Here is a 14,080-nt window from a genome sequence, read left to right as displayed (position 1 = left end):
TGATGTGGTTAAATCTGCATTTTCACACTCAGTTGCTAGTGCCTTCCTCTCTAAAGCTACTTTGTATTTGCCTTTATAGGTGCCTTGTTTATATCTGTCTGTCTATCTATCTATCTATCTATCTATCTATCTATCTATCATCTATCTATGTACATGTTTATATACACATATACATGTTTCCTCAAAAGATTATAAGCTCCTTGGAGTCAAGAACTATTTATTTAACTTTGGTCTTTATATCCTATGATGTAGCGTTAGCGTGATCAGTCCTGATTATTGCAAAGAATAGATCCCCTCATAGATACTTAATGTTTGTTGTTTGACTGCTATTTCAACAACCTGGCTTAGCAAGTCTGTGGAAGATTTTATAGAGGTGTGGTCAATGCACATGCTACAACTTCTTAGAGCCTAAGGTGAAAGTTGTGTGGCAAGTGGGCACCAAAGGTGGACGAGCAGCCCTGAAAAAGGGCTCAGCAGCCGTCATACCAGAGGTGCTACTCTTCCTTTAACATCAGAGCAGGCAGGGATCCTCTCAAAAAAAACATGAGATGCGCAAATTTAGAGACATCTCCATCCCAAATGTTCATAAGGACTATTTGTGTCTGAACTTGTGGTAGAGCCTTCCAAGCTCATTTCGATCTGATCAGCCACAGTCAGACACACTGTAAGTTGATGCAACACAGCATGACATTCTGGTCCTCTTCGAGCATGAAGGACAATGACCAATTTAAACAATCATACATCTTCACATATAGCATTGCACCTATAAATAGGAGCATCAATGAAAATCAGTCAAATAGCCTACACTATCAGAAGCTTAGCCATTTTCAAAAGAAATAAGATGGTGGCCAAATGTTTAATACTGTGTTGATAGAACTATAGGACTTCAGAACTAGATGGGAGCTTAGTAATTGGATTTAACCATCAGACTTTACAGAAGTGGCAAATGAGTACTGAGGGGATACATAACTAACTAGTTTAGTTATTGCAAAAGCAGTACTTGAGCCCACATCTCCTCACTCCCCTTAAAGTCTCATTTTCAGCTGGGTCGTAATCATTATACAGTCGCAGACAGTTTTGGGAAAGACAAGCACAAATTTGGCCAGTTTTTTTGTTTGTTTTTCCTGAAGCAGTATGGCCTAGTACAGGGGTGGGGAACCTGTGACCTTGAGGCCACATGTGGCCTCTTGAGGACTTGAGGACCTAGAGGGCCACACGTGGCCTTGAGCCTGCAGGCTCCCTATCCCTGGCCTAGTGGAAAGAGAACTGGTGTCAGTCAGGAAGACCTGGATTCAAGTCCTGCCTTGGACATACTGGCAGATCATTTAACTTCTCTGTGCCCAAGGTTGCTTTCTAAGGCTATAAACTGCAGAACAGTTGCAGATATGAAATGGCTATTCTCTAACCTGTAATCTATCCGTATCCATGTGATCACTTGACCTTACTGTTAGCCACCTGATCTACACAGCTGTGGCCCTTTTGTTCATCCACACTGGCCTCTGAGGCTGCTCCAGTTCTTCAGCTCAGAACAGCATGAAGCAGATAGCCTGGGGATATACAGAATTCAACACCAATTGAGCTCTTATCTCCACAACGCATCTAACAGAATCAGGATTCTGAATTTGCCCATAAGCTATTTAAGTATACAGTTAATTCTCAACATTCATGCCATTAACTTTTTCCACTTTGAGCATTACCATGATTTTATTAGTAACCTCATTTTCACTTTCGTGTTGACAGTTGGGCACATTCATGACTATGTGCAGTAGCGAAAAAAATGAGAGGTTCAATGAGCAAGTTTATATCCACAAAAAGGAAGAAAATATTCATTTAAATATCCAGATAGTGCTACAGTCACCTCTCAAGTGAAGGAAGAGGGAATTGAATTGGCCGGCCTAGCCCTGGGCAGGAGTTCTAACTCACCTGGAGACATATGCTTTTGATCTGGGAACAGTTCAACCATCTTTCATCATCACCCTTTTCCTCTTCTGATGTCTCCACCCTTGCCCATTCCTTCAGTGGCCTATCCTCTCCATTGTGTTTTATGGGTTATTTCATAGTTATTGTTAGGAAAAGTGTATATTATCAGAATTAATGTTTTGTTATAAAGAATTACATGCAGAAAAGTGTGTTTTCAGCAATCTCTACTGAAAGATTAGTTTTTGTTGGTCACAGGAACTGGACCCCCTATTTCCCGTAGGTTCAATGTATCAACATTCCTATTTTTTACTTTCACACAGTTTTTTAGCAATGTTACCCCAGGAAAGTTGAGAGTTGACTATAATTAACTTTGTCTTCCAGAAAAATGCTATGTACTTGTTCCTGCTGCTGAACTAACCCTGGTCTCATTCTTTCTTGATGATAATGACAATAATAATAGTGTCATATTTGTGGTGCCCTCTAGAACTTAAAAAGAACATTCTTTACAACCTTGTAACCCAGGAAGTGAAAGAATATCTTCATTTTATACTAACAAAATGGAGTCTCAGAGAGGTTAAGCTGCCTGCCTAGGGTCACACCACTAAGTGCTGGAGGCAGGATTTGAACCAAGAAGCTCTCCTGGCTACAAGTCCAAAACATTTTACTATGTCACCATGGTTTGATTTTAGGTCAATCTGTCTCTTGGTCTCTGCCCTGGTCTGGTAACTGGCCACTGAATCTTGAACATATGCATAGTACATCTTCTGTTTAGTATCTATGAACACAATTTGCAGAATCTATTGCTATTATTCATGGAGCCTTGCCTCCAGGTCTACTGGTTACTTGGCCTCGAATTACTCTACCCTATCTCCACGCATTTCTATGAACTTAAAGGTGTAACTTCCCAGAAACAAGTGACACCAAAAGTGTTTTCATATATGGTCTCATTAAACTCTCACAATGGCTCCCTGGGGTGGGTTGAGTATGTAGTATTATCTCAATTTTACAGATTGAATGAATGAAGCCCTCTAACTCAGGATCACAAAGCAAATGGCAGAAATAGGACTGGAATCCAGTTCTTCTAACACTAGGTCCTGTCACAATATTACTCCCTCTCATATTGAAGGTTGTATGTCAAATGCTTCTTTAATTTAAAAAGTATGAGTTAATTTAAAACAACAATAGCAACAACAACCCAACCCTTTCATGGTGCAAGGCAGTGCAGATCGTCTGATAAAAGTAGCTTGAATTTGATGCCCTGAACTTGCCATTTGATTTTTAGGTTCAGAACACAGAAAGATGAGAACTGGTTGTTTAGTAACATTCTGAGAACCACAGAATGTCAGAGTTACAAGGGACTTTGTAGGCCATGTAGCCCAGTATGGGAAGGGAAGAATGTTCTCTGGGTGTCCCCACAAAGTCATCGCCAACCTTGGACATCGCTAGGAAGGGCAGCCCTGCCACTCACTACCTGCTGACCCTGAGGTTACTTAACTTCTCAGGACTAGTTTCTACATCTGAAAGAGAAGTGGGTGACCAATTGATTTCTAAGGTCCCTTCCAATTCTAATTCTATTGTCTGGAGGTAGCCTATTCCTTATAGGATAGCTCTACTGGTTATAATGTTCTACCTTAAACTAAGCTAAAAAATCTATCTTTCTACAACTTCTCCCCATTGCTCTTGTTTCAGTCCTGTGGGACCAAATAGGACAAGTGCAAGCCCTCTTCCACGGGACAGCCCTTAAAATACTTAGGATCACAGGATCCCAGAGTTAGAGGGGGAAAGGACCCTGAAGGTCATCTAGTCCAATGCCTTTAAGGTTGAACCTCTCACGTTCTCCTTAAGATTTGTCTTCTCCAGGCTAAATATCCTTGTGTCAATCCTCATATAACTTGATCTCCAGGCCCTTCATCATCCTGATCACATTCTTGGGGAGACCCTCTACCTTTTGGGATAACAACATGAAAAGCAACACCTACAGATTAGCATGCTAACCCTAGGAATGAACCCATATAGAGCAACATAAGAAGCATTACGAAAGCCAAAGAGTTCTACAAAGGTAAGAATTTAACATCTACTGATTTATTCTAAGTCTTTATTCTCCATACCACCTTGAATCTTTGAATTATCTGCAGCCTATATTGCTAATGTGAGAGTGGTTGGTGGTATGGGACTACAGACACACAGACACAGACACAGACACAGACACACACACACACACACACACACACACACACAGAGTCAGAATGAGGGCTGGAGAATTGGAACAAGGGAAGAGTCACATTATCCAAGAGTAAAAGCCAGAAGGGACTTTAGAGGTTATCTAAGCCAATGACTTCATTTTTTACAGATGGAAATACTTCAGTTCAGAGAGTTTAAATGACTTGCCAAAGAGCACACAGGCAGCAAACGGCAGATTCAGAATCTACACCCAGATTTACCAACTCCGAATCTAATACTCTTCACAATACACTATGGTTGATCACAGAATGGACCCAGGCCCTACAACTCCTTTCTACCCTTCACATATAACCAATCACCACTGCAATGTAATCTTCTCTCATTTTGCCACCAGGAATTGAACTGGGGAGAGAAGCCCCAGCACTCACTGTGGCAATCTATCCCAATAAATTGCTATTGTGAGGGCCATCGCTAATCCAGGCACCTCAGGCTTTTCAGTGGCAACTTTAAGAGTGATTTATGACTCTGCATCTGTGTCTCATGCCACAAAAAAAAAAAAAGATTTCATCACTATTAAGAAGAGACTGGCATATTACTCAATACATTTTAGTAAGAATCAACTTTGTGCCAATCCCATTGAGCCACAATTGATAGTCTTTCATTTATACCACTGAGAAGCTAAGCAGAAATGACATTCTGTCTTGGAAAGAAGTCTGTTGAACTGAACTCTGTTAAAAGGTTTGAACATATCTTTTAAAACAAATGTGATAAAGAATCCCATTCAAGTGTTTTATAAATACTTTAAAGTTTACTGAATATCTACTGTGTGCTTAGTAATTCCCTAAAGATGAAAAGGGGTAGGGAAAATACAGATTCCATATGGTCCCTGTCCACAACTAATTTAGTCTAGTCAGGGGAGGAGGGGCAGACAACACATATAAAATGACACAGAGTAATTCAAGATTGTACCAAGCCAGAGGTGGTATGATATAGCAGAAAAGTGCTGGATTTGGAGTAAAAAATAAAAAAACCCCAAAAAACAACTAGGTTTAAATACTCAGCCCCTTAACATCTGGGAGCCTCAGTTTCCTCATAAGCAAAATGAGGTGATCTTCAAGGTCCCTTCTACCTCTAAATCTATGATTTAGTGTTAAATTGCATGGTAATTACTATAAATACTACTGAGCTGCTAGGTGGCTCAGTAGATTGAATACCAGACTTGCAGTCAGGAAGACTCATCTTCGTGTGTTCAAATCTGGCCTCAGACACTAGCTGTGTTACCCTGGGCAAGTCACTTAACTCTATTTGCCTCAGTTTCCTCATCTGTAAAATGATCTGGACAAGGAAATGGCAAACCACTCCAGTACCATTACCAAGAAAACCCAAAATGGGGTCACAAAAAGTTGGGCATACCTGAAAATGACTGAACAACACCAATTGCTATAAGTACTACAGGAATTCATGGGAGGGAGAACTTAATTACAGCTGGAGCAGTCAGTGAAGGTTTCTCAAGGTGAGATTTGGGTAGAATTTAGATAAATGAATCAATATTAAATTCTTTAAATTATAAGACCTTTATGACAACAACTCTTCATTTGGATAGGTCATCTGGCAATGCTTGAAGGAGAAAGTAAAGTTTACAATTGGACACTTTAAAGTATATCAGAAACAACAGGGGTATTTTCCCCAAGAAGTTGAAACAGACCAGCTAATATGATGTCTTAAGTGGCCATACTTGGAAGATTAAGGTGAACAAATGAGGTTACTTCAATACCATGAACACAGGACAACGCAGAAGAAAACAATGCTTACTTGTTTGTAGTTTTCTTTGGTAAAGATCTCACTGTAACAGCAAAAGATCCATTGCTTAAGCACAATCGGTAAAGTTATTCAGCTGGTAATAAGGATGTCAGAAGAAAAATTAAGACTCTGCTCTTTTACCTTCAACTGAATGACAATGTATAAAAAGTGGGTTTATTAAAAACACCCACTTGCAATGTGGTATGTCCTGAGAAATCTAGATGGCATGCATATGCTAGTGGTCCTGCTTTCTAGTAACTTACAATCTAGTATTCTCATGCTTTTGACAAAATGGCATCATTAATGAAAGTTCTGAGGTGATGTACCAAGGAAGAATTCTAAGAGTATGGAAGGTCCACTTGCTTCTCTCACTATTTGGCTTTAGTGTTTTCATGCTATTTGCTCATAATTTGATCCTACAAATTGATATGGTTGTGCTCACATGTGTTTTCTTTCAAAATATGGTACTTTCTAGTAAACAGTACTACTCTAAAGATCTTTCATACCTCTTCAAAGGGGTTGAGGAGGATGGGATTCAAAGGATCATCAATTCAGACTGGGAAGGCACTTCAGAAGCCATTAGGTCCAATATTTTCATTTTATAGATGAAGAAATTAAAGTACAGAGAAGATAAGTGACTTGCCAATAGTAACACCGCTTGTAAGTGTGTGAGGTAGAATTTGAACCTGCATCTTCGTAAAACTAAATCCAGTGCCTTGTCTACTATACCAGTGATATCAGCTGAGAAAAAAAAGAAGGTACAACAACAGCATACAGTACCCCAATATTCATCTATACAGATACTCAAACCCTTAATTTTATTTTCTTATTTCTTTTTTTCTCTTACTTTACCCTTATTCTTCCTATCCCTGCCCTCTATTCCTTTACCTTCCCCTCCATACATTCAGGAGGGAACCTATGGGTGGGGTGGGGTGGGAAATTGTGTATATGAAAAGCTCTGTTCAGGCAACAAGAAAGAATAATCAGTACTAGATCTACTTCCTATTTTCTCTCTCTGGTATAGCTGATACACCTGCGTAATAGGATATAAAAAAGGGTAATTTTCCCCCTGTCTTCCTCCATTCAACAACATATCCTTTCCCCTATTTAATCCCGATAGACTACGTTAACCCAAATTAGCCTATAATTTCCTTGACCCCCAACAGACTCAGCTCCTTGAGAGCAGGAATTGGTTTTTGCCTTTCTTTGACTCTTCAGTGCTTAGCACACTGTCTGGCACCTACCAAGCACTTAATATACCCTTGTTGACAGACTGAATAATCAACTTAAAATTAAAATAAAATGATACCTTTTAGAACATCCATATCCACAACACACACACGAGCACGCGCACACACACATGTACATACACACACTTTTGTCCATTCTTTATGGTTTATACATATGATGCCTCTGAATGGAAACACCCAGGATATAGGGATTATTGTTTCACTGGGATATACCACTTTTAATATGCTAACAATCACTACCCATCAACACCAGTACATGCCGAATGTCTGCTTTGTATAGCTTCCCATGATACCACACATAAGGCATGGATCTCAACCTCAAAATGCTTATTTAGTATTGTAACCCAAATGCCTAGTCAATAGCATGCATCCAGTAGCCCCAGAATATGTATTTCTTATTATTACCTCCATCATGTAGCATTGCATCACTGTTTTCAATTATGGGGAATGATCAAATTTGATGATAGCAATTATGTTAGCCATGCTGTTACACAAATTCTCAGGTGAATTAAGAAGCAATCCATCAACCTACAAAAGCATTCACAAACTTCTCCACAATTTCCAGTTTATTCGTGATGGCAGATCTAAAAGCTAGTAAGTAGCTTCAATAACTCAAAAGATTTAGCCCAATACTAACTAAATCCTCATTTTTTTTTTAGTGAGTAGGTATATGCCAAGTTGGCCAGTTATTTAAAGGAATGAATAGGGAAGCCTACTCTGTACCAGCAAATTGTTATTGAAAATTCCTTATGGTACCAAAACATCTCAAAAAAGTATCTTCTTGCTGTCACATTTCCTTTTGCAGTCTAGCACGATGTACTGTAAAAATCATGACAATAATCTTAGATGATTAAGATTTGTTTTTGTTTTCAAACAACTCATAAACCACTCTAAAGAATGTGAACATGTCATATTTCATGATATAAACACAAAGGTAGGATTTGATTCATAAATGCACTGGCTATCTTAATATGATACACAGTAATACACATCTGTGCAATAGACTGGGTCCCTAGATATATTCTTATACTTTTATGCAACAGATACACAATTATGCCATTTCACATCTGAATTTGTTTTTCAGAATGCTAAAATGTGTTTTAATCTTAGTAATTTCATTTAATCCTCACAACAATCCTTCCAGGTAGGTGCTATTATTATCCCCATTTTATAGTTGAGGAAACAGAGTCAAACAAAGGTTAAGTGACTTGCCCAAAGTCATACAACTGACACTGGATTTGAATTTAGGTCTTCCTGACTCCAAGCCCAGAACTCTATGCACTGTGCCATCTACCATAAGAACTTAAATGACTTGTGCCAGGTCACAAGGCTAATAAGTAATAGAACTAAACTCAGGTCTTCTGATTCTAGTTTTCTCCTACTTTTCCCCCCCATCATACGATTATATAAATTCTAGTAAGAGTCATCCTCTTATATATTCCTTGAAAAGAACAATACATGGTTTCTACTTTATACACAATTATACAGCATATAACTGTAGTATTTCATTATTAGTCATCTGGCAGTGCATTATGCTTCTAAAAAAATTGAAGTTATTACATTCCATTTCCACACACTACCTCCCCCCACACACAATTGTGCACAATTATTGTACTAGATGATCTGGAATTCCCAAGGGGGGCTGCCAGTAAGCCATGCAAATAACATGAAATAATAACCAATATGGATGTGTGTGTCTGGCTTTCAGATGCTCCATTGCCCCTCTGATCCCTGATAAGTTCTAGTCAGCTGTTTTAAAGGACTGGGTTTAAAGGCCCAGGTGACACAGTAATGTCCTGCAAAATCTACCCCTTAGTTGATCTTATTTTTAGGGCTTCCAGACTGAAAAGTTGGATCTAAAACTTTGATTGCTAGCAGCCAGATTGGTTTGGCCAACTTCATCCATCAGCTAGAGCAGATTCTCTTCCTACTGCTTTCTGTTTCCCGTGGCTCCCCAGATATCTAGATTCCTGGGATTAAGTTTTCCTTGAGTCAGTGGTAGGCCATATATACTACAGCCAAAGTTACCACAAAGAGTTTTGAAATCTGACCTCAGACACTTACTGGCTGTGTGGCCCTGAGCAAGTCACCTAACCCTCAGTTCCTCATCTGTAAAATAAACTGGAGAAGGAAATGGCAAACCACTCCAGTGTCTTTCCAAGAAAACCACAAATAGGGAAACAAAGAGTCTGAAAAAATGACTGAAATGACTCAACAACCACAAAGAACTACCGCAAAGACAAACCAGTAGAGGGCCTAGGGGATGGCAGTCTATACTTGGCATATTCCCTGCCAGGTTCACAGCTGATCTAAACTCATATACAACTGGGGAGGTCCTGAGACTCGAAGAACAGGAGACTAAGGAGAGGGGAGAGAAGAACCCTGTAATCATCCAGGGTCCTTCCAACTGGTATTAGAACTTGAAATAACCACTAATTCATACAATAAAATACTGGGCTCCTTCAATCAATCAGCCCACAAGTATGTACTAAATTCCTATTATGGGCCAAACACCACGGGGGGGGGGGGGGGGACACAAACACACACACACACACACACACACACAAACCCAGAAAAATCACCAATCTAATTAATCTCATTTCTATGAGAACAATTAAAAATGTTATTAAAATACATTGGCACTATAGATGCATTTAAGGTGGAGTTAAAAGACTCAGAAAATCCTCAAAATTCTCAACTTAATTCAACCAGTTCCAATCCCACAAAATCTAAAATTCTATTTTTATTTCAATGCATACTGATACTCTGATTAAAAAAAATGACTGTCAGATACGGTGATCTCTTTTGAGTCACACAAGCTATTTATATAAGTGACCCAAAGCACTATTGCATATGTGCTTTAATAATGGGAACAAAAAATTCCCAAACAAAAATATCCCCTCCCCCCAATTACAAGCTTTTTGTTTGCTGTATTGCTATAAAGGCTCTGTGGGGTTGTGAAATAATTTCTTCAAGGAGATTTTAACTCAGAATGAAAGATGGTAAGAGGTGTCCATGAATTATTCACTTTTCATTTCCCAATCTTCTCTTGCTTTCCCACCCCCTCAAAGAGATAGAGGTTTAAATTTTAGGACAACAAGCAAAATTTTGCAGATACTATGAACCTTGGGGTATCTCCCCACCTTCACGGTCATACCAATTCATCAAAGGTGGTTTGGTTGACATTCTAGCCCACCACTTTTGTCCAGTAACTTGTCCTATACTACATTCTAACACCAAGTGGATTGAGAACCAACACCTTGATGGCCAACAGCTCATATTGGATTCTGGAGATAATGAAGCTTGAGAGCAACGAATCTGGAGTTCAAAGACCTGGATTCAAGGTTCAGCAAGGACATTTGGTAGCTATATATCAACCAACTAAACAAAGAGGAATAAGACTTCTACAACCAGCTTATAGGGAAATTGGGGGGGACACTTAATAAACTTGACAGCATGATATAAATATGAGCCATTTTTCTTTTAGGAACTCCAACTACCCAAAAGTAAATGAAGGCTTATTAGGGTCATGAGAAACCTATAATAGAGTTATAGCCAAAGCTACTTTTCAAAGAGATGAGTGTGTGTGTGTGTGTGTGTGTGTGTGTGTGTGTGTGTGTGTGTACATGTGCTCATAACCCCAGATTTCTCTGAACTTCAAACACGAATCTAGAAGGCACTAATAAGTTCCAATAAATGTATGCTGACAGTATTGAGACACTTTGAATGTGTTAAATAGCTTGCCAAAATATTAAATATCAATCATATTATTTTAGTGAACCAGTCATGGACAAAGTTTATAACTTAGTGTGTATATATATATATATATATATATGTATATATATGTATATAATATATATATGTACATGATAGTATGCTGTATGTGTCTCTTTGCATCGAGTATTTTTAGCTACACACAAAAACGTTTATATGTGATTTGAGGAAAATACATGAAAAAACTTTAACAAAACTACTGATCTGACAGTTAAATACAGTAGGATTATAAGTATATCTCAAAGGGACCTTTAGCATATTTCCAACATACTTAAGCCTGAAAACAACAACAACAATAATAACAATTTTCTCACTAAGAATTACAGAGAAGGAAATCAATAGACACTTCAAGTAGGTCATCAACACAATTTCTATTCTTTATGTTATATAATAAAAAATACATTTATGGTTCATATCTCTTAAGTTGTGAACATTTTACTCAAGCCAATGAACTCAGCCTCTGCATTTTCAAAGCAAAGTAGAGAGCATTGAAAAAGCACATTTCATACACCCTGCTGAATTGCACAAGAGTATTATTTTAAAAGTTTGTTCTTGAAAATGTCTAATTCTGAAATGCAACAGGTATTAGGAACCTATGCCTATCTTTTTGTTTACACTGGCAAGTACTGTATTCTAAACAGCTGGGGGAATGTTTCCCAATTACCAGATATTAGAAACACTGCTGTGTAAGCTATAGTTCAGATTTCCAGACAATAATAATAAAAGCCGTGGTTTATTTTTAGGAGTTTCAGTGATACTGTACTGGCACCCAGCACATATACTTATCACACTGAAAAGGTTGTCACAATGTATTCCTTTTCTTTTCTCTTTTTATGTTAGGATTCATGAGAACAGTGACAGCACGGATACTCTTGTTGTAAGGTGAAATATAAATAGTCTACATAGCAAGGAATGCAAGCCAGACTCTAAGTGGGTAATAAAATGACAAAACAAAAAACACACCACCAAAACAAACATTACAAGGCACACCTATTGGAGTCTTTGCTTCAGCACTGTGATTGAAATGAAAGCTTTGTGGTTAAGCTAAAAGGCTTCAAAAAAACCCTTTCCTTTGTCCACTTACAACAAACTGCAGCAGGACTATTCCCCCTCCTTACAGGAAATGAGAAGCTTGAATTAGGTATCCCGGAGGATTTCACGACGCTGCAAATGAATCAACGGAGGGAAGAATCTCTGGAGAGGCTCATTAATTAAATAACAACAGGCACTAGCAACAATTACACAATATCTCCCCAAAAGAGCCAAACATTTTCAAAATAACGTTAAAGGGGTCTGAGTGGACCCATATCCATTTGTCTAAGCTCATTCTCTGACATGTATCCTCCAAGGGCATCCTTCAATAGACTGACTGTTTGCTATCAGCCACCGACCAACCAGAAGACAGGAGAGGCAGGGGATTCTTAAACAACCTTGTACCTGGCTCTCCGAAAAGAGCCAGTTGATTTGAAACAGGACAGTTTATTCACACACGTCCCACAGCTAGGTTCCCACACCTGAAATAAACCCGAAGCTCTGTAGTCTATCCTCACTAGTACTCTTGCTTCGCGCCTGGGTGGAGCGGCTGTGATCCGAGTACACGCAGAAACTCACGCTCTCATGTCAACCACACACACGCAAAACCCACTCGCCCCTCCATAAAGTATAGAGAAAGAAGATGGAGGAGAAAGGGTCAAGGTCTGGGCGACACGACCATCCCAGAACGAAAGCATTAAAGAGAGGGAAGGGAGAAAGGACAGAATGAGGAGAGAGGAGGGATGACAGCTGGAGCAGGGAGAGGAGAGCTCCCTCTCCCCCGCCGCGGCGATGCTGTCTCTTGGGTACCTACCCAGTAGGAGAAGTCGGTGAGTCTGTTTGTACTCCCTCTTCTGCTCCTTGAGCGCCCGGTCGATGCTCTTGCTCACTTTCTTCGCTTCCCTCTCGGCCTCGCGTTCCTCCACTCGCAGCTTGTCCCAGTGCTGCTTGAGGGGCTGCTGCTTCTGCTTGCCATGCTTCTGCTGCTGCTGCTGCTTCTGCTGTTGCTGCTTCGACTGCTGCTGCTGCTGCTTCGACTGCTGCTGCTGCTTGGTCGGCTGCTGCTGCTTGGTCGGCTGCTGTTTGGACTGCTGCGACTGCTTCTGCGGTCGCTCCGCCGCCCCATTCCCAGTGCTGCCGCCGCCACCACCACCGTTCTGCAGGACTAGCGCTCCGTCCCGGTCCCCAGCGCACAGCTGCTTGCCCGCTACGTCCCCGCGGCGGAGCGACCCTGCAGCTGCTGTTGACACCGGCGCCTCCCCCACGCAGCCTCCACCGTTGCTGCTACCACCGCTGCCTTCACCCCCAGCCCTGGTTGCAGCCGCTGTCCGCGAGTCCCCGGGACGGCGAAGCTCCCCGGAGCTTAGTGCTGGCAGGGCGGTGCGGTCCAGTTGCTGCTGGGGCAGCTGTTGCTGCTGCTGTGGTGGTGGTGGCTCCGATTCCGAGGTCGTGGCGTTGGAAGTGGAGCCGCTGGGATCCCCAAAGAGCCGTGGCCGCAGACTGTAGCACAGTCCCATGTTTCACTAAGGAGCGGGTGTGGGGAACCAGAGGAGGAGGAGGAGGTAGAGGAGGAGGAGGAGAAGGCAGAAGAGGGGGAGGAGGCAGGGGAGGGGGAGGGGAGGGAGAAGAGGAGGAGGAGGAGGAGGAGGCAGGGGAGGGGGAGTCGGGGTGGGGGGGAGCCGAGAGGAAACACCTTCTCTCGTCGCTCCCCCCCCCCCCCCCGCTCCGGCAGCAGTCGCTGCCGAATCACCACCACTTTGGCTAGGGTACCGGGGGGGTAACCCGGCAGGGACCTACAGCAGCATGCCTGCCCGCGAACTGCGGAGAGAGGATGCGAAGGGTCTGGGCCGAGCAAGCCAGTGGCAGAATCCCTCACATCCCCAATGTGCCATTTTGCATTTTCCTTCAGCAGCGGCAGCTACAGCGCTCGGTTGGGCTCGGCTCCTAGCTCCAGATCACCTGACACGGAGGGAGAGCGGACAGCGCTGTCGGGCCCCCCCTCCCCCCAGCCCGCCCCCTCCTTTACCGTAAATATCGCTGCCCAAGAAGAGCGCGCAGCAGTGGACGATAGCGATAGGCAGCCGCTGAGGTTCTTTCTCTCCACCCCCTGCCCCCAGTCTCGG

The 14,080-nt window shown here is 41.5% G+C and overlaps 1 protein-coding gene across 1 annotated transcript in view; it reads right to left on the bottom strand.

Annotated features, from left to right (window-relative positions):
• GNAL (G protein subunit alpha L) overlaps positions 1-13,582 on the bottom strand; it is a 504,196-nt gene extending 490,614 nt beyond the window's left edge. Inside the window, exon 1 of the mRNA XM_078153524.1 lies at positions 12,772-13,582. Within this exon, the coding sequence (XP_078009650.1) occupies positions 12,772-13,474 (703 nt within the window). The 5' untranslated portion in view covers positions 13,475-13,582. The remainder of the gene's footprint in view (positions 1-12,771) is intronic.
• Between the last annotated feature and the right edge of the window lie 498 nt (positions 13,583-14,080).

The sequence above is a fragment of the Phascolarctos cinereus genome, unplaced genomic scaffold (genome assembly GCF_003287225.1).
Source record: "Phascolarctos cinereus isolate Bilbo 61053 unplaced genomic scaffold, phaCin_HiC Scaffold_4;HRSCAF=312, whole genome shotgun sequence".
NCBI classification, from domain to species: domain Eukaryota; kingdom Metazoa; phylum Chordata; class Mammalia; order Diprotodontia; family Phascolarctidae; genus Phascolarctos; species Phascolarctos cinereus.
This window is presented reverse-complemented; position numbering and strand designations above follow the sequence as displayed.